Below are 23,717 nucleotides of genomic sequence, written 5' to 3' on the forward strand. Positions count from 1 at the left end.
TTTTGAAAATGTTTAGTTTAGTTTATTATGCCTGTGGGGACATTAGGTTGCAGTAAAAATCACATCACAAGGCATTTTGACAATATAAAGACAAGAAAACCAGACAAAGAATTCTGTAATTTTTAGACATATTAGACAATACACTACACATAATATATATAGACCATGGCCCTCATGCATGGAGGGAAGAGGAGGGTTCCAGACCAGCTGGGGGGAAAAAAATTACCTTGTTACCACAGGACCTTCATTAACTATTAACGGTCCCTTGACATGGTGCTCTTTGGATGCTTTTATATAGACCTTAGTGGTCCCCTAATACTGTATCTGAAGTCTCTTTCCCGAAATTCGGCCTTGGTGCAGAATTACAGCCACTAGAGCCAGTCCCACATTGAGCTTTCCTTAGGATGTGCCATTTCTGTGTCTGCAGCTATTGAGGAGAAGAGAGGGGGGTGGGGGGGGGGGGCAAGGTGGAGGGTGGGGGTGTGGCCTTAACCAACTGCCACTTTGCTCGTTTGAAAGCCATGATGTCTCTCTTTCTCATGGTCGGGCCAAATTCTCTGGGCGGGCAAAGCAGAGAAAGGGGAGGTAACCTTGCTCCTTATGACCTCATAAGGAGAAGATTCCAGATCGGCCCATCTGAGCTTTCATTTTCTCAAAGGCAGAGCAGGATACCCAGGGCTCGGTTTACACCTATCACCATTTCTAACCACTGGGGGACCATAGGCAGGCTGGGGGAACGTGCCATGGGACTTTTAAGGTAGTGCAGCAACATCAGAATTAGCCACCTAAAAGCTACATCATCTGGAAAGTAAACTTTTACGGACACTCATACCAGCGTTAACATTTGCCAGATTGTGGTTATGTGCGTGTTGACAGGAGCTGGACTGCTGTGCCTGTCTTAACTCTGCATGTAATGTTTCACTGGAATCCTCGCAGTATTTCGCTGGGTCTGACCCTGGACTAACAGTATGCATGCTCACACATCCCTCCCCTGGGACGTTCGGGTACATGTGGCACGTCCTTAATAAAAGACGCACAACTCTGCTCTAAACCACATGATCTAAGGACAATTGATCAAAGGGGTAATCTATACTGGAGGGAAAGTGCCTTTAACCTGACGAGCCAGATGGTTTGTTACACAGAAACATCTGAGGAGCCGTCGTTGGAAACCGTTTGGAAAAGGGCATGCACTTTAAAAAATGACATGGCAGGTGATTGGATGAACCATCCGTCTTTCATGCCTGCCACTGTTGTTTTGGACGAACAGTCGCGGCCGTCACACACATTGCCAGTAGCTCCTCAACCGGACGCTGATTGGTTCGGTGAGCTGGTAGTTTAAAGTTTTTCTTGAAGCTTGACAAGATGGATTTTCATGTGATATGTGATCCCGCGATTCTCGCGTGATATTGTGAGAATCCAGCTGCGATGCAAGGTGAAAGTCCCTACCAATGTCTGCCAACTTCTCAAGACAAAGTTAGGGTTTCTGCAGATATTTTTCATATTCACATCTGTTTTGACAAAATATCAAAGATTTTTAAAACTTTTGATGTGTTTTCATAAATTGTTGCCAGTGATCGATCAAGGAACTTTAAAGGGAGATTATGATTTGTTATTATAATCAGTTATAAGAAAAAGAAAAATAAGTGAAAGAAATTGAATGTCACGTAAACTGGCTTTACAGGATGCTCCATAGTCCTGAGCAGGGCCTGAAGTTAACTTTTTTGGCCACCAGCCACTGTGGCAGGTGGATATTACTGTAAAATCCACTTTTTACCAGACAATCTTTTTTTAAATACAGCAAACGCACAAGCATTGTTATTTAACTTGTTAAGAATATAAATTGAAGTGCTATCAGGTTATTAATGAAATCAATACTCTAATATAAAAAACCAAACAACTAATGAATCACTCAATTCTCATTGGCTACCCGCATATGTTGCAGGTAGATTGACAGATTCACTCGCCAATGGCAAAATTCACCTGCATTTGGAGCATGGTTGGGTGTTAATTTTAAGGCCCTGGTCCTGAGACAGGCATCTCTCTAATAAATCAGGATATCTTTGTGTGTGTGTGTGTGTGTGTGTGTGTGTGTGTGTGTGTGTGTGTGTGTGTGTGTGTGTGTGTGTGTGTGTGTGTGTGTATATGTGTGTGGTGTGTCTTTGAAATATCTTATGAACCGTTTATTCAATCTACTTCACACTTGGTTTCCTGGGTACTGTCACGGAAGGAGCAGGAGTCAGGATGGAGGTAAGTGAAGTTGAACTTTATTATACAAAATCCAACATGAGGAACAGAGAGCAGGTCCACAGGCAGCACTCCAACAGGTAGGAAATGAGAGCGAGTCTAAAAGTCGTGACACAAGCGTACACATAGACGTACCTCGACATATAGACATACAAGACCAGACAACGAATGAATGTGCCTCTGCTGCTTATAAAGATGGTGGACTGATGAGGTGCAGGTGGTGAACTGATGACGTGGCTTAACAACGTGCAGGTGTGAGTGATCAGTGCCGATGGACTGCAGGTGTGAACAATGAGTGCTGATGACAGTGAATGGGAAAACAAATTGAAAGTCCATGACAACCAACTGAAAATCCATGAAAACCAACTGAAAGTCCATGTAAACCTGACAGGTACACAATAAACTTGGGGTTTGGAATTTGGAGCAGGTTGGACAGCATTGGATATTGGATATTAATAAACTATGAATTAAACTAAACGACCACACAATAAAGGTTGAGGGAAAAAAGTCTTCCATGTCTACCCTTCACAATAAAAATCCAGCTTAAATTCAATCAGAGCATTTCGCTAAGAGGAAACTCAATAAAAAGGCATTTATGCCGACACTAGACATCAAACAAAAGCCAGACACTATATGGTATTAGGTTGCTGTGAGCTTCTAAGCAGACGGCAGAACATAACGTCATCTCTGAGCTGACTGGGTAGAGAGAGCAGTCTTCCTCCGTCTCACTCAGACTCACCCTGGGTCCAGTTGTTTAAGTGTACTGCTAACTTATAACACTAATAACATTAGGCTACATTCGACAAAATACCCCCTGCGAATCAAATCCATACTTCAACGTTAACCGCCAATAAGCCACTTCAACGTTAAGCCTGTATGGAAATGACAACCCGGTCTCACTCCAGGTCGTGAAATAGTCACGTTATTTTGATTCATTGATTGTGTACAGGTCACGATTTTGACGATTATTTTATGTACACGTCATGAATTTTGAACGTGTACAGGTCACGATTTTCGAACCTGCTCTGGGGCCACAACAACAGGATGGACCGCCACGTGTGGGACGCGATCCCCAGGCGCATCCCCAGGCGCAGGGGCACACAACAACGGGGAAACGAAACGCCACACGCTGGCCACAACAACGGGACGGGCCGCCACTCGCGGGAGGCGATCCCAGGGCGCAGGGGCACACAGCAACGGGGAAATGAAACGCCACAACAACGGGATTGGTTGTGGTTAGGAAAAGAACGGGGAAAGGAACCCTCACACGCGGGACACGCCGATAACAGCAGACAGTTGTTAATAAGAGAATAACGAGGAAAGGAACTGCAACACGCGGGACGCGATCGCAGACTTTCGCCTTATCAATACTACTCGTTACCGTCATCGTTCTGTGATCACGAAATATGCTTCCCATTGAAATACATTGCTTTAAAATTCGTAATCACCACACGAAAAAAACGACATTATCGTGTCCTGTCCATGACTCAATAGATTCAATAACATGACCATATCACAAACTGCCAGGAGACCGGGCTGGGAAATGAACACCTAAGCTGAAGTGTAGTTAAACAAATCCAAAAATCTTTATTTTCATTGCCTTTCATTGGGAACTACCAGACAAATCGACACTGCCAAGCCTCCTACTCACCAACACCAGATCGATCACACACAAAATGGATGAGGTACAAATACACACAGAACTGCTGCATGATATTTTGTCTGAACACCACTTATTACGGATGGCAGCTAGCAGCTAGCAGCTAGCAGCTAACAGGGCGAGCTAGCTACCAGCAGAATCGAGACAGGGTAGCTTGGTGAATTAAAACAATGTCTGAGTTGAAAACGCATCTTGTTGTCACAGAAGGGCCCTGTTCATGTTGCACAGACATTTTAATTGCATTTTGTGACTGTTAAGAGGCACAAAGGCACTCTAAAACCTGCCCCGACAACTTTAGCTCAGTGGAAGCTTGTACACGGAGCTGCAGCTACTCCGTGTTGCCTGTCCCAATTCGGGTCGGGTTTTTTTTTCAAACGAAAGTACACGCATATTTATAGCGATCAAGATTAACATAAAAATTTGCCAGAATTCTCCTTTAAAGCCATTCAACAGCTGGGGGAAAAATCCAGCCTCCTGTGTCCTAATAATAATAATAATTGACTAGCCTGTATAATTTTGTGTTTATTTATCTTGTGATTCAGCATGGACAAAATGATATAAAGGCCCAATCTCAGCGAGCTTTAGAACATTTTTGTATCAGAGCATTTGATCTTGGTTGTTTCTACTCCGACTTGACGTTGCAAATAAATAACACATGTATCTACTCAAAGCAACACACACATGCACACAGCTGCAGGGCCGGCTGTCTTCACTTGCATTTCTCAGGAAGGCACAAACTAATCCATCTCTGAAAAGAAAGACCATGTGCAGAAAAAACATGACACGCTTCAACAAGTTTGATTTTTAGACTTTGGTTTTGAAAAGAGTTTTGACCACAAGTCCCTGCAGAGCAGCAAATACTTGTGGTCAATCTTTGATTCCTTCAACCAGAAGAAGTGAACAAAATGTGGCATTCTGTCCTCAAAGGTTGATCTGTTTCAGACCACTAAGTGGTTACTGCTGAAGTGCATTGGATTATTTAAAAAAATAAAAATAAAATAAAAACTCGCTCCCTCCAGAATGAAGTTAAAATTAAATTTTATTAGCTGATCCCCATGCAGTCAGAGCATATTTTGAGGCATCCAGGCACCCATACACACACACACACACACCGTGTGTTACCTAATTTGTTTGCCACCGGTACATTCACTCGTGACCCTGAGCACACAGGTCCATGTGCAAAACATTAGGCAGGTCCAAAACACAATGTTTGATTTCTGTAGGGTGCAGCCATCTGTGGAAATATTATCTGTCAAACAGTGAATGCTCTGACTGCCAGCAACTTTTGATCTTAGCAATTCGGATTCTCAGTGGCAGACTGAAAACTCACAACTGTGAGACATTCTGCACTGCACACAGTGATGAAAATGGATTCGGGTGGCCCGGGTTGGCTCATTGGGTAGCGCAGGCGCACATATACTGAGAGGTTTATGCCTCAACGCAGAGGTCCAGGGTTTGAAGCCGACCTGTGACAATTTCCTGCATGTCTTCCCCCTCTCTCTCCCCTTTCTCACCTAGCTGTCCTGTCAAAATTAAAGGTGGAAAAAGCTAAAAAAAAAAAAGCTTTAAAATGTTTTTATTATTCATTTTAATTAAATTATTATTTATTATGTATTTGGGCCCCCTCAGTTCTTGGTATTTGTTCATTTCCCATTTTCTCATTCTGTTATAAGTTACATACTGTTCACAGACAGTTCCAACTTTCAGTTTGAAATATTGCCATCACTCAGGAGACTGTATACAGTAGTTCTAGATTGACTGAAATGTTTCCTCATGTTGCTTTTCACTTTTGCAAACAGTAAATAAATGTGGGGCGGCCTCTGGCTCGCCTAGTGGGGGCATTCGCTCCATCTTGGCTGGGTCCTGCAGCAGCGCGGGTTTGGGTCTGACCTGCTGCCCTTTGCTGCGTGTCATCCCCCATATCTTTCCCCCTTTCATGTCTATCCACTGTCACTGTCTAAATAAAAGGAAAATGATCTTAAAAATAAAAAAACAGGAAATAAATGTGTTTTTAGTCATCAATACAGTACCACTGATTCCTACGGTGGCTCAGAAGCGCACAACAGAAAACAAAATGATGCTTCATTAAACAGTTTTATAAAAACAGACCTATCACAAACCATAAAACACAGATCAGAAAACATTTTAAAGGGATACGCCACCGTTTGTTGAAATAGGGCTCATCAGGGTCTCCCCTAGCTGTAGATAGGTGGGCCAACGCATTTTTTTGTGCATGCATTGTTTTGGTCAGGTGCACCGTCAGCACCACCACTAGTTAGCTTAGCGTAGTGAATGGAATCCTATGTTGCCGGTTAGAATGTTGTGAGTAAAAGTGAACCAACAAAAGACAAAAAAACAACCTAATTACTTGCACTGAGACAAAAAATGCATTGGCCCACCTATCTACAGCCAGGGTAGACCGTGATAAGCCCTATTTCAACAAACGGTGGCGTATTCCTTTAAATAGGATGAACATAAAAGGGAAACAACCAAGACAACCAATCAATCATCTTTTTAAATGTTAGATAAGATAAGAGATAAGATAAACCTTTATTGTCATTGCACAGAGACCACCGTGTTGATCATCGTCTTCTCCTTCTGCCAGACACAACTTCTTTATCTCTGTTCGTTCTCTCAGTGTGCCTGTCTCTCTCACATGTGGGCCCAGCTCCCTCTTAATCTGTTTGTTATCAGAATGGGACGGTTTTTCTGAGGTTCTGTGCTATAAAGCAAGTTCCACATACCCAGGATATCTTTACGTTATCTGGCTTCACTAAGCCTAAAAACTGCAGTCATGCTATCCCCGATTTTCCACCAGTTGTGTGCTGCGTTCCGGCTGCCCCGTGGTTTTGTTTCCGTCCTCCGCCACGCGGCACACAACAAAAGGAGCGTCTCAGAAGCGGAGCGTCTTGCTGCCCGACTCACAGACTTTATTGTCTCTACAAGTTCAGGGTTCTTATACGGAGCTTGATGAGAAAGAGGTGTGCAAGGTTGTGATTGCTGAGCCACGCCCCTGCTGAGAAGCACGCACACGCACGCACACACACACACACACACACACACATACACACACACAGGGAAACAAACACAAGAAACACTGGGGAAATCTAGGTGACAGAAAAGGCTGTGACAAATCGATTATAAAAATAATCATTAGTTGCATCTCTAATTTAGAACGATCTGTCATGTCATCTTGTCATATCATTCACACTAAGACACATTAAGTGAGGATCTGATGTCACACACGGGGGTGGGGGGGGAATCAAAAGTTACCGAAGATACCGAAACAGAAACAGAAATCCCAAATAAACCAACTTTTATCTGACATGAGTCAATTAACACAGTATCTTCAAAGAAGACAAAGCCGCAGAGGGCTCTGTCCATGGTGCTGACCGTGTCAGAGTGTGGACAGTATGCCATGACAAAGCAACTACAGTATCCAGCGATAGGCTCTTTTCATGACAGCCACCTAGACATGCTACAGCAGGAGAGTAATTAATAATGACTGCGTTCCATGTAGTGTCCCAGGTCCGATGGCTTGTGAATCATGATTAACTCGAAAGGCCTAATGGGACACTTTGATGGAGACAAGCCGTCATTAATTAATTAATTAATTAATTAGCCACGTCAAAGCTGTTCTTGCTCTGATAAGTCAAAATGTCTGCTGTGGAACGTCTTATATAACCTTTATAACATCACCAACTGCATGGAAAGTTGATACAAACAGGGCGAACGCAGAGCAAGAGAGCACTGACAGAAATCCTTATTCAGACTAACAGCAGTTACTGTTCGGGGATCAACATTTGGAATTCTTTACCTACTGAACACAAACTGGATCCTGACTGGGATTTTGAAATAAGGCATGGTTGAATCATGCTGATTGAAGACAGAGGCTATCTTCTGCTGCTGCCACACACACACACACACACATGCAGGGGCACACACACACACACACACACACACTCAGACTTGGTTAATGGCGTGGACCTATACACTGCCTATAAAGTCTATGCTGCATTTAATGTTAAAGGGCAACTATTATGTAGCATTTTCAGGATTATACTTGCATATTGTGTTTGTACTAGAACATATTTACATGCTTGAATGTTGAATGTGGAAGTGCCTTAAACCTGCATACTATCTGAATTCCAGCAGGGGGCAACACTTGCGGTTGCAAAAGGAGTTTGGTTTATGAGAAAGTGACCCACTTCTCACTTGATTTATTACCTCAGTAAACATTTTCATAATGAGTTTATGGTCTCAATCGCTAGTTTTAAGTCTTCTGCAATACAGAATGATGTTCATTTTTTGAATTATGGTCTCGTTGATTTTAAAATCGGCTACAATGCAGGGGGTGTTTCAGGGCGTTATTGCCAGTGAAAGTGTGTACCGTAACGTAGAGTGTAAGGGCTCCTCTCTCACTCCTCCCTCTCGTCTAAAATCGTCACATCCACGACCAGGACGGCTGCGCCCGTAACCGTAAACTCGACGACTCATAGCAGATCTCCACAAACCAATGGGTGACGTCACACATGCTCTGTCCATTTAATATACAGTCTATGCTTAATAGTTAGCAGTATGTTAGCGTTAGATTGTAGTGGAATGAAGCAGCACTTTCTACCGTTAAAAATCACAGATAAAGGCTTCTGAACCAAACACTACAAAATCTGACATGTTTCAGCAGTAATGCGACCCGAAATTGGGGAGAATTTAACAAAAATAGCAGCCAAGGTGACATTGTTTACTGCTGTTAGCATGTTAGTTACATGGGACAATGTTAACTCCAGGCAGATGACCAATCATAGCAGGCCGGCTTAGAGTTTAGACTTAGAGTTGCGTAAGACTTAGCCGAGAGTAGAAAAAACTGTTGATCAGAATAGTTGGAAATCTGAATGTTTTAGCTCACAGGGATTTGTCTAAAATATGTTTATATGAAGTTTTGGCCACGTTTAACATGAAAATCCAACATTATAACATTGTAGATTTGACAGAAGACATGGAAAAGCATAATATGTGACCTTTAAAGTGCTCATATTATGCTTTTGGGCTTTTTCCCTTTCTTTTATATATATAATAAGATTTAATAAAAGAAAGGACTGGCCAAAAACAGAATTTATATATTTGAGAGTGTAAATGAAATAAAAATAAGTTGGAAGATAACCTGTGACAGTGGCATGCTTACGGGTTAATTCTCATACTTACAGGTATTATAATTGAAATTCAATAAATCCCATAGGGCTATAACAGCTCAGTTAAGTTGTCTATGAGCTGCAGCAATCCTGGCTTCCTGGATCTGCTGTTTCTTACTTCTTATTTAATGGATCTTTAGTTTAGCGAGGAGAGACTCTACCCAACGGTAGCCATTATTAAAACAACACAAATTAAGAACCCTGTTGGCTCAGTCAGCCATGGTATGCATGTGTGGTATATTTCTTTTGATGTCCTGAGTTTCAATGCATTCTTGGTTCTTTGTTACATGTCGACTATCTCTTTACCAGATCCTTCTAACGCTGGAAAGCTGTCCAAAAAGAACAAAGATAAGAGGCTGGAATCGGGACAGGGGTTTCATTTTTTTTGTTGAGAGAAATCCACCTTAAAGCGGTTTTGAGCCGTTCCCAGCATGCACAGGGCAGAGAGCAAGGCAACATCTTGGTCACGTTTACCCGTCAATCACAGGATTGCTCACTTTGATATGAGCTTTTGAAAGTCTGACTCAAATTTCTTTGGGGCTGTTGGAGGAAAAGACCCAGCAGGCAAAACACAAAAAGAACACGCTAACTGCACACAGAAACGACCGTTATAATAGCTGTTATAATCTGTCTGTTATAATAGCTTTTATCTGTTATAATAGCTGTTATAATAGCTTTTATCTTCTCTCAGAGGTAGATTCTAAGTGTAGTGCAATACATTTAAATCATCTTAGTATGGAGCCCCACGTGTTTAATATTAACTATATTAATTATATTTTAGAGTTTGGGGTGCACTCATAGACTGTATAATATTAATGGACAGAGCATGTGTGACGTCACCCATTGGTTTGTGGAGATCTGCTATGAGTCGTCGAGTTTGCCGTTACGGGCGCAGCCGTCCTGGTCGCGGATGTGAAGACTTTAGACGAGAGGGAGGAGTGAGAGAGGAGCCCTTACACTCTACGTTACGGTACACACTTTCACTGGCAATCATATCATAGCCACACCCTGAAACACCCCCTGCTTTATCGCTGATTTTAAAATCAACGAGACCATAATTCAAAAAATGAACATCACTCTTTGTTGCAGAAGACTTCAAACTAGCGATTGAGACCATAAACTCATTATGAAAATGTTTACTGGGGTAATAAATCAAGTGAGAAGTGGGTCACTTTCTCCTAGACTTCTACAGAAACCAAACTCCTTTTGCAACCGCACGTGTCGCCCCCTGCTGGAATTCAGATAGTATGCAGGTTTAAGGCACTTCCGCATTTGTAGCACTTCGCTGAACCGGATCCATTAATATTATACAGTCTATGGGTGCACTGCACCCCAAAGAGACACTATCTGGATACTTATCTGAACAACTTGGCCGTGACATTAACTGTCAGCGTATTGTCACCACGAGCAACAGATACAGCTCATTTAAAGTGTGCTCGAGTTGAGTGCAACGAAGTTGCGGAGTTGTATAAACCAGAACTGTGGCCTGAAGGATCTGTTGTGAGGCGACATTATGAGCCATGCAAAGTGGGAGTGATGGGGGCTAGCACAGTTAGGCCTATTTTCTGCTATAAGAGCACAGAATGCAGATACAACAGCACTGCCCAACTAAATTGTATGTGGGTTGGTTCATATAACTGTTGCGGCCTGCGTATGGGCAATTGTGCAGGTGACAGAAGCCGGCATATAGTGGTGGATAACCTGTTGCAAAACTGTGACATTTTATGTTTACAAGAAACTTTTTTACCAAAAGAATGATTTGGGGAAACTGAACTCTTATAGTGACGGTGAGTCCACTACAGACCTATGTATGGGAAATGTAAGAGGAAGGATAGCAGGAGGCGTGGCTATCCTTTGGCATGAAAAACTGGACTCTGTGATTACAGTAGTGTCATCAGGGTGGAAGTTGACTGGTTTATTGCCGTCCAGATAACAATTAACAATAAGGAGGTTAGTATTCTGAATGTATATACACCATACGAGTCACATCAAAATGAAGATGAATCCTTGAGTAGACTGGCTTTCATAAACTTTTATTTCCGATAACCATCCTACAAGTTGTTTATGTGGTGGGAGATATGAATGCTGACCTTTCAGCCAGGAGTTCACTCTTTGCTAAGCATTTGCTACAGTTCTGTGACGATAATAATCTATTATGATGATGAATAACCTATTATTTTCCCATTTTCTTTTCATATGTCAGGGCAAGTGCTATCTGATAACGGATCAAATGTCAGATGATGATGACATGTACAAGCAGCGCCGCATGTTATATATACAAGCGAACATGCTCGCCAGGAAGTTGTCATGGTGTTCTGATACTGTCAAGATAAACCTCTTTAGAGCGCATTGTACTGCTTTTTACACTGCCCCCTTGTGGGTCAAGTTTAAAAAGGCAAGCTTCAATAATCTACGGGTTGCTTATAATGATTGGTTGCGCATACTACCCAAGCTGGAGTCAATACTATCTCTGCTTTACTGAGGAATCTAATGTATAAGTGCTGTGCGATACCAGTCACCCTCATGGAATACTGGTATAGCTGTCTTTTTTTAATTTGTGTCTGTTCTTTTGTATCTATTAATAAAAAGCTATCTATCTATTTAACACCCTGCTGCCCCCATGCTCATACTAACAAACCTGCATACTGTAAGGCAATTTATGGTTTTAGTAACAGTAGTTACGTTTTTTTTCTTCTTATTTCTCTTTTTATAATTTGTTTGATTTATACTGTCTCCTCCTGTTGCTCTCTATGCCCTCCATATTTGTCACATAGAAAGCCCCTTCTCACACACACACACACACACACACACACACACACACACACACAAACACACACACACACACACACACACACACACATGTAACAGGTAAAAACAATAGTAGTGTCTCTGACACGGCTGGTAAAAATGGGATCCTGGGTGGTTGATGAAATGCCATCAATTATCAGAGTTACAGGTGCTTGAATAGTTATGTAATCATGTCTTCTCATTTGCATAAAGGTGGATTTATTTGGTAGAAATGTCATTCATTCACATAATGATTGGTTCCTCCTGAAACAGGGCAGTTTGAGCCCAGCGGTAGCTCCACCACGTTGTGTTCATGTGTGTCGAACTGTTGGAAAGAGCAGAACTGAACATGTAATGTGACTGGAGCACTTTAATGCACATTGAGGCCTGTTTGCAGGGCTCTCCTTTGTTACTTCTGATATAGAAATGTAGCTTAAACGTTACCATGTTAGATCAGTCCCTTCTGCTCTGTCCAGTTTGTGTGTCCAGTCTGACTACAAGCCCATAGGAAAACCCAAAATTTCAATTCAATTTTATTTATAGTATCAAAGCATAACAAGTTATCTCAAGACACTTTACAGATAGAATAGGTCAAGACCACACAACAATTTACAACAATTTACAACAATTCCAGTAATTCCCCCAAGAGCAAGCATTTAGTGCGACAGTGGTGAGGAAAAACTCCCTTTTAGGGAGAAACCTGGGACAGCCCCAGGCTCTTGGTAGGCGGTGTCTGACGGTGCCAGTTGGGGGTTTGATGAACAGTGGCAGTAATAGTCACAATAAAGATTACAGAACTATGACTAGAAATAGTAGTTGTTGTAGTTCATGGTGTAGCAGGGCACTGCAGGGCGTTACAGGGCGTAGCAGGGCACTGCAGGGCATAGCAGGACGTAGCAGGGCTTAGCAGGACGTAGCAGGGCATCCTCCCAATGCGGGGGTATTTTGTATCGCTCTAATTGTTAGTCAAGGTGAGGGTTATGGTCAAGTGTGGTCTGGATCAACAGAAGCACATTTCCAGGATAATTGCCTGACAAACGGCGTGTGAGCCACGTGCCAGACGTCCCTCACTTTACGCTCTCTGAAAAATGGCAAGTGCTGAAGAAAATTTTGGATCGTGCAACAAGGCAGGTCTGCTTGGTTGTTTCAGGGGAATGAATGATCGTAAAGATTTAAAAAGTCAAATGTTTACGGCATTTACTAACTACGACGTTTTTGGGGACCGATTGGTGGCATTGCTGTGGACAAAGTTACACACTGCGATACACTAGTAAGAGCAAATGAAGTTAAACCATGTATCCAGCTAATTTGATGTAATGCTATTTTTGAGGGTTACAAATTTAGTCTTTCCTCATTAATATCTTGGTTTCTTTGTTTTCTTTTCCCTTTTGTGAAGCAGTTTTTGAGGGTTACAAATGTGGGTCATTTCTTTGTTTCTTTACTTATATTTAGTTTTTATTTAATTCTTCTTTGAGGTGGATAGATTTAATCGATAGGAACATAGGCTAGACATATTTAAGATTTTGCTTCAGCCTAAGCCTTTTCAGTCACTATTTACTTTCTTAGTTGACTTCTAAATAGCTCCACCAAAACAAGTTCCTTCCAGAGACCATTTTGCCGAGCCACCGTCGCTGTGCGGAGCTTTAGACGATTGTGATTGGTTTAAAGAAAAGCTAACAGGGGCGCTCTGGTAGCTCACCTGGTTGAGCATGCGCCCCGTGTACCAAGGCTCAGTCCTTACACAGCGGTCCAGGGTTGGATTGCAACCTGTGGCCCTTTGCTGCATGTTGTCCCCCCTCTCCCCCCTATTTTCCTGTCTTAAGCTGTCCTATGCCCTAGGCCAGGGGTCTTCGTTTTTTTAAGCCAAGGACCCCTTAACTGAAATAGAGACGGCTCAGAGACCCCCTACTACATATATTGTATAAAATGAAGTTGCATATTAATCTGGTCCTACAATAACTTTCAGGGTAGCCTAAAGCATTTATAGATACCTTTTTTTCATAGAATACTAAGCTATTCAAATAGCCTTAAAATTGTTGGCATGATTTTATAAATCATGTTTTAATGTTAGGCCGTGTTTACACGAAGGGAAGACGCAGATATTTTCCTGAGGTTTGGCCTCTCATTTACACGAAAAACCAGGTTTTATCACAGAAAACGATTATTTCTAAAAACTCCAGCCAAAATGGAGATTTTGGAAAACTTAGTTTGCACGTTTGCATGTAAACTGAGACAAACAGAGGTTTAGGCAGCCGAGAGAGAGAAAGAGGACGTGATTGGTTGCTGTTGTCGCTATTTTTGGGATTCTGATTGGCTAACGTGGGCTTGAGCTTCTCGTTACACTGCCACCTACAGGTCTGGCGTGCTCTTGACTGCATTGCCGGCATATATACACAGGTACATGTAAACGAACACTTTTCTGAACGCGGAGAGGTTGAAATGTCCATTTATGAAAATAGCCGGCCACGTGTAAACGTAGCATTAAACACACATGTAGAACAGTCAATCCTTTGGGATGAACTGTATCTGTGGATGGCTACCTTAGTGACTACATTATTGGCCAGTAAGCCTATCATCAGTGGAGATTTATATTTTCTAATAATATGTTGGAATCATGTTAAGACTTTTTCTTTTTTCTTTTTTTACTTTCAAAAATGAACAATAATTTGGAGACTCTGAGGACCCCCTAGGGGTCCCGGACCCCCTGTTGAAGATCCCTGCCCTAGGCCAAAAAATAATAATAAAAAAGAACCAGAACAACCCAGAACAGTTTCTCTCCTACCCCAGAATGTATGTGTGGTGTATCTCCAAAGTGCTGGGGACATACTGTAGGTCTGGCAATGTGAGACTAGGGCAAGGGTCATGGGCTAAAAGTCCCAACCCTGGCCAAAAGTTCCAAACACAACAGGGAGTCTTAGTGGGACATCTCACATGCAAAACTCGTTGTAACAACAGGGCTGTTGGGCAAATGCTCCTTTCAAACAGATCCATCCAAGTTGTAGGACAATTTGATGAATTGTAATTGTGTCAGCCGTGTATATTGGTATTTTTTGCATCACGTGTCAGTACTCCATTTTAGTCATCGCTTCATAACTTGAGCATTTTCAAACCGTGTGACACTTGCCATTAATGTTAGCGGTTTCTGTTGATGATTATGACAAGGTGAACTAACAGCAAACACCATGGTGGGGCCACAATGCCAAATGTCATTTAAAATGTTATGTGCTCAAGAAATATTGTTGAAAATACACATTTTGAATGCGTAAGAAGGTCATTTGTGTTACTTAGTCGGTGATGACCAATAGTGTAATTCCATTCTGAGCTGCTGATTTAATAATAATGTTTTATAGCACTTTCCAAAATCCACATTACAAAAGTGCTTCACAAAACAGCAAAATAAAATAAAATAAACAGGTTTTTAAAACAAAAAACATAAAGACTATTAGGTGTATAAAACCCGTACAGTGCAGGTAAGAATGGTAAAACATTTAAAAAAGAAATAAAATGTTTATCTGATGTATTATCTTGCTAGCAGGCACATTTTGTTAGAAATTAATGTATTGGGTGCCTGGGTAGCTCACCTGGTAGAGCATGTGCCCACATATAGAGGTTTACTCCTCGACGCAGCGGCCATGGGTTCGACTCTGACCTGTGGCCTTTTGCTGCGTGTCATTTCCCCTTTCATCTCTCTGTCCGTGCTATAAAAATAAAGGCCTAAAAAATGCCCCAAAAATAATCTTAAAAAAAAAAGATTTATTAGCTGACTACAGCCTTGCTAGCCACTCTGTGAGGCTTTAATTGGGCACAGCGTTGCCTTGAGTTAAATGGTAACACTAGATGAAAGTTGAGGGATCACCAAAGTTACTTTTTTTTAGACATGCATGATATTACTGCCAACAATTAAATCTGAGAGTGGAGGTACAATAGCGCTCGATGGTGTTTTTTGCCTCCAATGGTGCCTTCCAGGCAGCTAACCCTAACCTTAACCTTAAACATAACCATTGCCGCGCTGCCTGGAAGGAGACGTTGGGGGGGCAAAAAACACCAAAGACCTACAATAGCCTAGAAATCTAGACGCACCCTAGCGGCAGCAAATTTTATTTGCAGCCAGGGTCAGTCTAGCAACTCTCCGTTGGCTTGCGAGCTGGAAAAACCAAACTCCGGTCAGGCCAATCACATCGTGTATAGAGTCGGTGGGCGGGATTATGGCTGCTGCTGCTGGCGAACAGCGGTCTTCTGGAAGACTTGGAGTTAAAGGAATACGCCACCGTTTGTTGAAATAGTTCTTATCACGGTCTACCCTGGCTGTAGATAGGTGGGCCAACGCATTTTTTGTCTCAGTGCAAGTAATTAGGTGTTTTTTTGTCTTTTGTCTAACTGGCAACATAGGATTCCATTCACTACGCTAAGCTAACTAGCGGCGGCGCTGCCGGTGTTGCACCGGACTAAAACAGTGCATGCGCAAAAAATGCGTTGGCCCACCTATCTACAGCCAGGGGAGACCGTGATAAGCCCTATTTCAACAAACGGTGGCGTATCCCTTTAAGCTTTTCTTTGAGAAAAGAACAAAGAACGGCACTGATGTCATTATTAAAAAAAAGGAAGATGTGTTCAGAGTTTTGCCGACCGGATACAGCAAAAGTTTAATCTAACAACTAGCTCTGCTACCTTCTTCGTTGCTCTGGTTGGTTGTAGTGCTATCCTATTGCGTGCAGAGGGAATTTGAAAGCCAACCGTTTATCCCGCCCCTCGGATTGAGCCCTGCCAATGTTGAGTTCCCAGACCCAACATCTTGATGTGGGTCTGGCCTGTCAGGCTAGCGGTACAATAGTCCTATTTGTGATATTTTTTATTTAAGCACTGGCCAATTTGACTGATGTTTTTGGTCACTGATGTAACTTGATTGTATATTGCTGGTGTCCAGTAAAAATCAGGGTTGACAATGAATCTCCTCAACCCATAAAGAAGCATTTTATCTATCAGTTTGTCTGAACACTTATTGACAAGCCCCAAATATGGAAATACACGTCTTTCACTGGCCGACAATAAGTAAAAAAAATCCACGCTACCACCTCCCTTGCTTTCAGGCAGAATTCACTAGTCACAATTGTAAGTTAGAAAAAAAATAATCCTTAAATTAAGCAATAGCTCCTCAAAAAGCACAAACAAGCAGAAGGCAAAAGAGTATAATTATATTTCATCATAATCAAGTTATGCAGACATTGCAACTTAAGCAGAAACCAAAGTAGAACCAAGATTTCATCAACCCTCACTTGGTGGGAAAAGTACGTAGGAAGTACTGAAGCACAGACACTGTCGTAACGATAAAGCCACAGTCAAGATGAAATGCTTTGAGCATCTGTAAAAAAAAATAAATAAATAAAGATTTATGTAGGTGTCAGAGGAATGTGTGACAAATGAGCTACTGAAATGGACTATGGAGTCATGACCCCTGATGGTCATGCAGTTTAAATGAGTAACACATCTGAAGTGGATAGCAGCGATGGTGGCACCAACTTCTCTGATCAAGATGTAGTAGCATCACCACGGAAGTTCCCTTTTGCCATGCTGTGTACCGAAACCTATATTAATTTAAAAAAGTTGCAGTGTGGCTTTAAAAATAATTCATGTTTGGACAAGGAATTGCACAGCACAAGCAGAGAGTTTGTTATTCCGTTATTCTACTGTGTGACAAAAACCAAACCATTAGTTAAATCAGTTTAGAGTCAGAGCAGAGGCAACACAGTTAGTAGCCAACATTGGCTCATTATTACCGATAAATCATTGCTGGTGTATATATGGCCAGATATGCAATAAAAGTATAAATTGCTGTTTCTACTGTGAAGGTTTTAGAGGCTGTCTTCTTAGGTGTTTGACTTTTTAAATGTAACATGTACTTTAACTGTCATCTCTGATACTCTTCCATTGTTTACATGAGTAAAAGCTATTTGGCCGGTATGTTATCAGATTTTTTTTTAAATTGATACTTTTGATATGTTAGGTGGAAAAGTTATGTTCATTTTATATATATATATATATATATATATATATATATATATATATATATGGCTTATTTTTCACATTTTGCAATAAAAAAAAAAGTAAATAAAAACCAATCCATCCACTTACCTCCTCACATCACAAGGTTGTACACTACTGCAATTTTTAGGACGGTCATACCCTCCAAAATAAAGTAGTTTTGAATTGAACTGCTAAGTTAGCATGTGAAACCAGTCATTTCCCTGGATGGGTATTCTTATAGATGCAGATGTCTTTTTTTTTTCTGTGCCCTATCGACTTCTCTCCTCAAATTAGCAGCACGTCCTCTGGAAATTCACTGCAGGGCACCATGTTGTTGTTTTTAAAAAGCTGCCCATGTGGTTGTTGTTCTATAAAACAATGCCATTGTTCTAAGAGGGATGGTTTAGTCTGACAAGTTCTCTGCTATTCTCCCACAGCAGCAAAACCTGCTGTGCAGAAGCACTGAGCCAGATGAAGCTGAGTGTTTGTCAGTGTGACAAATCACTATCCTCGTCTTTAGGCCTTAAAACGTTGTGGGGTCTGCATCTCACCAAATGTGGGAAAGTGAGAGAGAAAGTGAGAGAGCGAGCACATCAGTGATCGAGGGAACTAGAGTGAATGATGACGGAGGGAGCCCCGAACACAGCAGTGAATCAGAGAAATAGAACATTATTTCTGGATTGTTTCACGATGGTTATGCTCTAAAGCACAAATTAAAACCACCCACACCTCAGCGGGAAGGTATTATGAGCTAACACAGAGCTTCATCTGTCCATTTAAACTTCTGAGAAGCTGATGGGCAAAGTGGAAGTTAGGAATAAGAATAGGGTGCACAACCTGCCCACTGTTGGGGGTTACACACCCACACGGGGCCCCCCCAACGCTCTTAGCTGACACACAAACATCCCACGCTCAGCAAAATAAGAAAACATCCAGGCAGAGGGCAGGGTCCACCACACCACCACACACTTTTAGTGGGTCATAAGTGTTGATTGAGAGGGATTATTTGCGTATTAGTCTATACATTATACCTTTAAAGTGGCCATATTATGCTAATTTTCAGGTTCATAATTGTATTTAGAGGTTGTATCAGAATAAGTTTACATGGTTTAATTTTCAAAAAACACCATATTTTTGTTGTACTGCACATTACGTTACTTAGCTGACACTTTTATCCAAAGAGACTTACAATTGCTATTTATGTCAGAGGTTGCACGCCTCTGGAGCAACTAGGAGTTAAGTGTCTTGCTCAGGGACACATTGGTTTATGTATCGCAGTGGGAATTGAACCCAGATCTCCCACACCAAAGGCATAGGTCATATCCACTGCGCCGTCACCACCCACATTGCTGCAGCTCCTCTTTTCACCCTGTGTGTTGAGCTCTGTTTTAGCTACAGAGTGAGACATCTCACTGCTGTAACATCTTTGTTGGCAGTCGCACATGCGCAGTAGCTAGGTAAGGATCACATCAGCTAGCGGTTTGTTTCTCCAACTTCGGTCAGTACAAGGCAGGATTAGCCGGGAAACTTCTAAACGAGGGCGCACTTCCAACTTTGTGTGGAATACCTGCAGAACAGGGACATGGAAGTAGTTCTTTTATAGATTATGGTGAACTAGTGTGTGTTGTAGCAGTGTTTTGCCATTCAGAACGAGCTAGCATGCTACGGTTAGCCACCTGATTTCGGGTAGTGACGTAAAAAGCCCTGCCGATTTTGACCAGCTCACCCGGAGACTGAAAGCAGGACACATTCAGAAACCGTATCTCACTTGGGTTTTCCCCCCCAAGTTTGTATGCGTGTGAAAGCACCAGAGACACAAAATAATAATAATAATAATAATAATAATAATAATAATAATAATAATAATAATAATATGGGCACTTTAAGCTATATAACGTTTATTCCTATGCTAACACCATGACAAAATCACAAAACCTAATACTGGACCTCTGATGTGTTAATTATTGAGAAAAATGCAGTCATGAATCCTTTGGCTGAGTGATGGTTCTGCACACACACAGTGGCAGGAAATGACACAAACACATGGTATTATAAAGCACAAAAAACAACTTTATTTACAAAAACAGACCACTGCCCCCATCCCAAAAACCCCGAAATTCAGTGACTACTGAGGAATGCTATGTCTGTGCCTGTGGCTGAGGTTGGGAATTTACAGGACTGAGAAGAACACCACCCAGTGCAAACCTTCAGTGTTCTTCCACCCACTTATTTAGTCTGAGTTCAGCCGGCGTCTAATGCCACAGTGTGGCAACACTGCTTCGACTGTGGCCTGAGGCTTCGAGTGGGTTAGTCGGTGGCTTCTGTTTGCTTCCCAGTTGCAAGTAAGCAATATGCTTTAATGAGCCTGGGGCCAACATGTTGTCAGACAGACAGGTAGGGCGAGGGGCTAGGATTTAACAATACCATTGTGGACTATGGTATATGCATCATAACATAATCGTAATCAATACACATTAAACAAATCATACCATACAAAAACATGCTCATTTAATTTAGCTAAGATCAAAGATAGAGGACACACAAACTGAAATACACCTTCTTACTAAATAAAAACACTAAAAATATTCTCAGCCTCAAGTGTCTTCTGTCCAGGAAGCCTGACTTCTACCGTCCGTAACTACCCTCCCCTTCTTGGGGTCAGCATGTGTGTGTTCTCTTAGGGTGCAGAGTTATTCGTCACACATTTTGGTGTGCGTGTGAATTCTGTTCACACAGCTGCAATCTTGCAATGTAAGAGCGCTGAACTGCCATGTTTCCATGTAATGCTGTCGCTGTGTGTGTGCGGTTTCTGCTGAAAACAGCACAGGGGAGGTGTGAAAAATGTAAGAAAATTCTCAGTAAGTGAGTCGGCAAGTACGTACGGGGGATTACGGCAATGTTGTGTGGGTGTATGTTCACACACTTAGTTTTGATTCCAGGTATTTACGTTGGCAAAGAGGCGCATGTGACTTGCATCATAACTGGGCAACGTATGGGAAATAACAAGCATGTGACAGCTTGTGGTATGTTTCCATGTATTAAGGATTGTGTCTGCCCACAGTCAACCATATAACAATCCATAAGTGTTCGTCAATCTGTGTCCTGAACAGAGGCATACTGCGGAAAAGAAGGATTTGTATATGTGTGTGTGTGTGTTTGCATGTGTGAAATATTACTCATGAGTGTGTCTCCGTGCACCCCTGCTGCATGAAGGTGTACGCCTAGAAGGCGTAGCGAGTGCGAATGTCCTCCAGTTTCTTAGAGACCTCGGGTGGCGTTCTGTCCAGCTCTTCCGCCACACTTTTCTGCTTGTGAGGGTCCATACTGTTAAACTGCTCACAGAGATCTCCGTCAATCACATTCTGGAGAGAAAAAACCGAGACGACAAAAAACAAATTTATGAAATATTGATTTCTAATAGTCTGCGATGCTAAATATCCACATCTGAAAAATACCAACCTTCACTGGGAAGTAGTAGGATCTAAAGCTGAGATGGTCTCTGCCGCACAGTGGAGGGAACTCAGAGCGCATATGCATCTCTAAATGCTGGAAGAAGTCATGGTCCTGAACAAAAAGACAAGGAATAGAGCGAGACATGAGGAAAAACGAAATTGAGAGGTGTGTGTGTGTGTGTGTGTGTGTGTGTGTCTGTCTCTGTGTGTGTGTGTGTGTGTGTGTGTGTGTGTGTGTGTGTGTGTGTGTGTGTGTGTGTGTGTGTGTGTGTGTGTGTTTACCTCATGCGAGGTGAATGGGACCAGTATGCCGATGCCTCCAGACAGAGTGGTGTAGACCATGGACTCTGAACCCCCGGGGATCAGAGTGGTTTTCTGGAGGGACAACACCGTCTCTCCTACGTGGTAGTTCATTATCACCTCAGCCTGGAGAGACAGTGAGGGGAGAGAAAGACGTCAGCCAGACACAAACAGATGATATATCTATATAGATAATAGTTTAGTGTGTAATGGTAACTGTATTTGTATATTTAGGACACTAAGTACGCCATGACCCAAACAATTACTGTCAAAGTAGTCTATGTCTAGTATTCACCCTCACGGAACAGAAATTCCTGAGCGCCCATTTTAAAGAACATCTAACTGCGTGTCAATCACTGCTCATGCACACACACATGTCTTCTGATCGGGCCGGTCACTTCCGGATGAGGTGGTTAGAGGCATTTTTATTCTGATTGGGCTATTATTCTGATTAGTGGAATATGAGGGCCTGTGGCAGCCTAATGGAAAATCTCAAGGAGCTCAGTGAAGGAGGAATCAGGTCAGATCATATGATAAGACAGCAGATGGGTCATTGAAGCCATGCAGGTCCCAAGATCCTCCTAACAGCTGCATGTACGTATAAAGTACATGAACAGTGGCCTCTGTACACAGGTCACAAAGAAGACACAGTCATACTCTGCTTAGAGGAAATTTGTCCGGATTGTCAAATCTAATAATCATCAAAAAACCGTTTTGCCAATAATTAGAGGTCATATGGGAGGTCAGGATGTACCCTGGATACAAAGGCAGCATTCGGGGGCAATAAAACCACAGTACTGGTCTGAGTAAACCGCATTCAGGACATACATGACACTGATGCCATGAGACCAAGAATACACGCCAGAAAGACAACTGAGTAGAGCTTAGATCGGGCCCAAAAAAATCAAGCCCGACCCTAACCGAGCCTGTGCACGTTGCGTCCAAGCCCCGCCCGACACATTAACTGGAATTATGAGTCCGATTTAAACCCGACATTTTTTTTAATACATGTGCTGTTATAACTGACGTTCTCAACTACAATTCAGAATAGTTTGAACTACAGAAATCTGTTTAGAAGGGGTATACTTGGAGAAGTAACAAAAGAGGACATTGATGCTGACTATCATCTTTTCTGCCATGGCGAGCCTGCTTCATGTGTCCGTTCATCGTCCCCGTTTTTTTTTGCTGTCATAGGCGAGCAGCGTGCTGCACTTAATGCGCTCGACGAAGCCAACACATGTTGTCACTGCCCACGACTTGTTTAAAATGTTTCCATACCTCCGACTTTCCTCCAAACTTGCTCAAAAGGTAGGCTAATTCTCCTGGTTTTCTTTTTTTTCTTTACATCTTCAAGCTCCATGGTGCACTTAAGCTCAAGCAGCCCAAGCAGGCCCGGTGTGATGCGTGCTAGTGGAGGAGACGCTGTGCATGATTATGGCATTGCTTTCTCCTCGACCAATTAGGCTAATAAAGTAAGGTTTAAAAAACAAAACAAAAACACAAATGCTTGATCAAGGGCCCGGCCCAAGGATAGTGGCGGGAAATGTCCAGTTCGGGCTTGGGCTGAGAATCTAACCTCTACAACTGAGACAGAAATGTACAGAACTCCGCTTCCCTCTGGTGTGAAACAACAGGTCTGGATGAGAGCAACAACGTCGTCTCCTGAGAGGGATTAATGAGCCCTTCTCAAGATTAAACATAAACCCCATAGCACAGATATGAGACAAAGGGCTGAACCGAATGCCACTTTTTTACATTCAAAGCATCTATAAAAGTATTTTTTTTCCCTGAATCAAGGTTCATACGCATTTTAACCAATACCTTTCCATGACTTTTTGGCAAATTTCCATGGCTATGTGTTCTTGAAAATGTCAGTCGACATTATACAATAAGAATAAAAATCTGTGTTAAAGTTTACCCTCAGTAACTATAAAATGATTGACAATTTATGTAGTTCATAGTGGGATTCATAATATCGCTCCCCAAATAGATGTGAAAATACATTTATTAATGACATATTATTATGCTGTGTTAAAAAGAAATTCCATGAACTTTTCCAAAACT

The 23,717-nt window shown here is 42.1% G+C and overlaps 1 protein-coding gene across 1 annotated transcript in view; it reads right to left on the reverse strand.

Annotated features, from left to right (window-relative positions):
- Positions 1–19,948: 19,948 nt before the first annotated feature.
- sf3b3 (splicing factor 3b, subunit 3) overlaps positions 19,949–23,717 on the reverse strand; it is a 31,252-nt gene continuing 27,483 nt past the window's right edge. The window contains exons 25-27 of the mRNA XM_039808894.1: positions 21,636–21,779; positions 21,361–21,465; positions 19,949–21,263 (exon numbers count right to left, since the gene is read on the reverse strand). Of these exons, the coding sequence (XP_039664828.1) occupies positions 21,123–21,263; positions 21,361–21,465; positions 21,636–21,779 (390 nt within the window). The 3' untranslated portion in view covers positions 19,949–21,122. The remainder of the gene's footprint in view (positions 21,264–21,360; positions 21,466–21,635; positions 21,780–23,717) is intronic.

The sequence above is a fragment of the Perca fluviatilis genome, chromosome 8 (genome assembly GCF_010015445.1).
Source record: "Perca fluviatilis chromosome 8, GENO_Pfluv_1.0, whole genome shotgun sequence".
Lineage (NCBI taxonomy): Eukaryota > Metazoa > Chordata > Actinopteri > Perciformes > Percidae > Perca > Perca fluviatilis.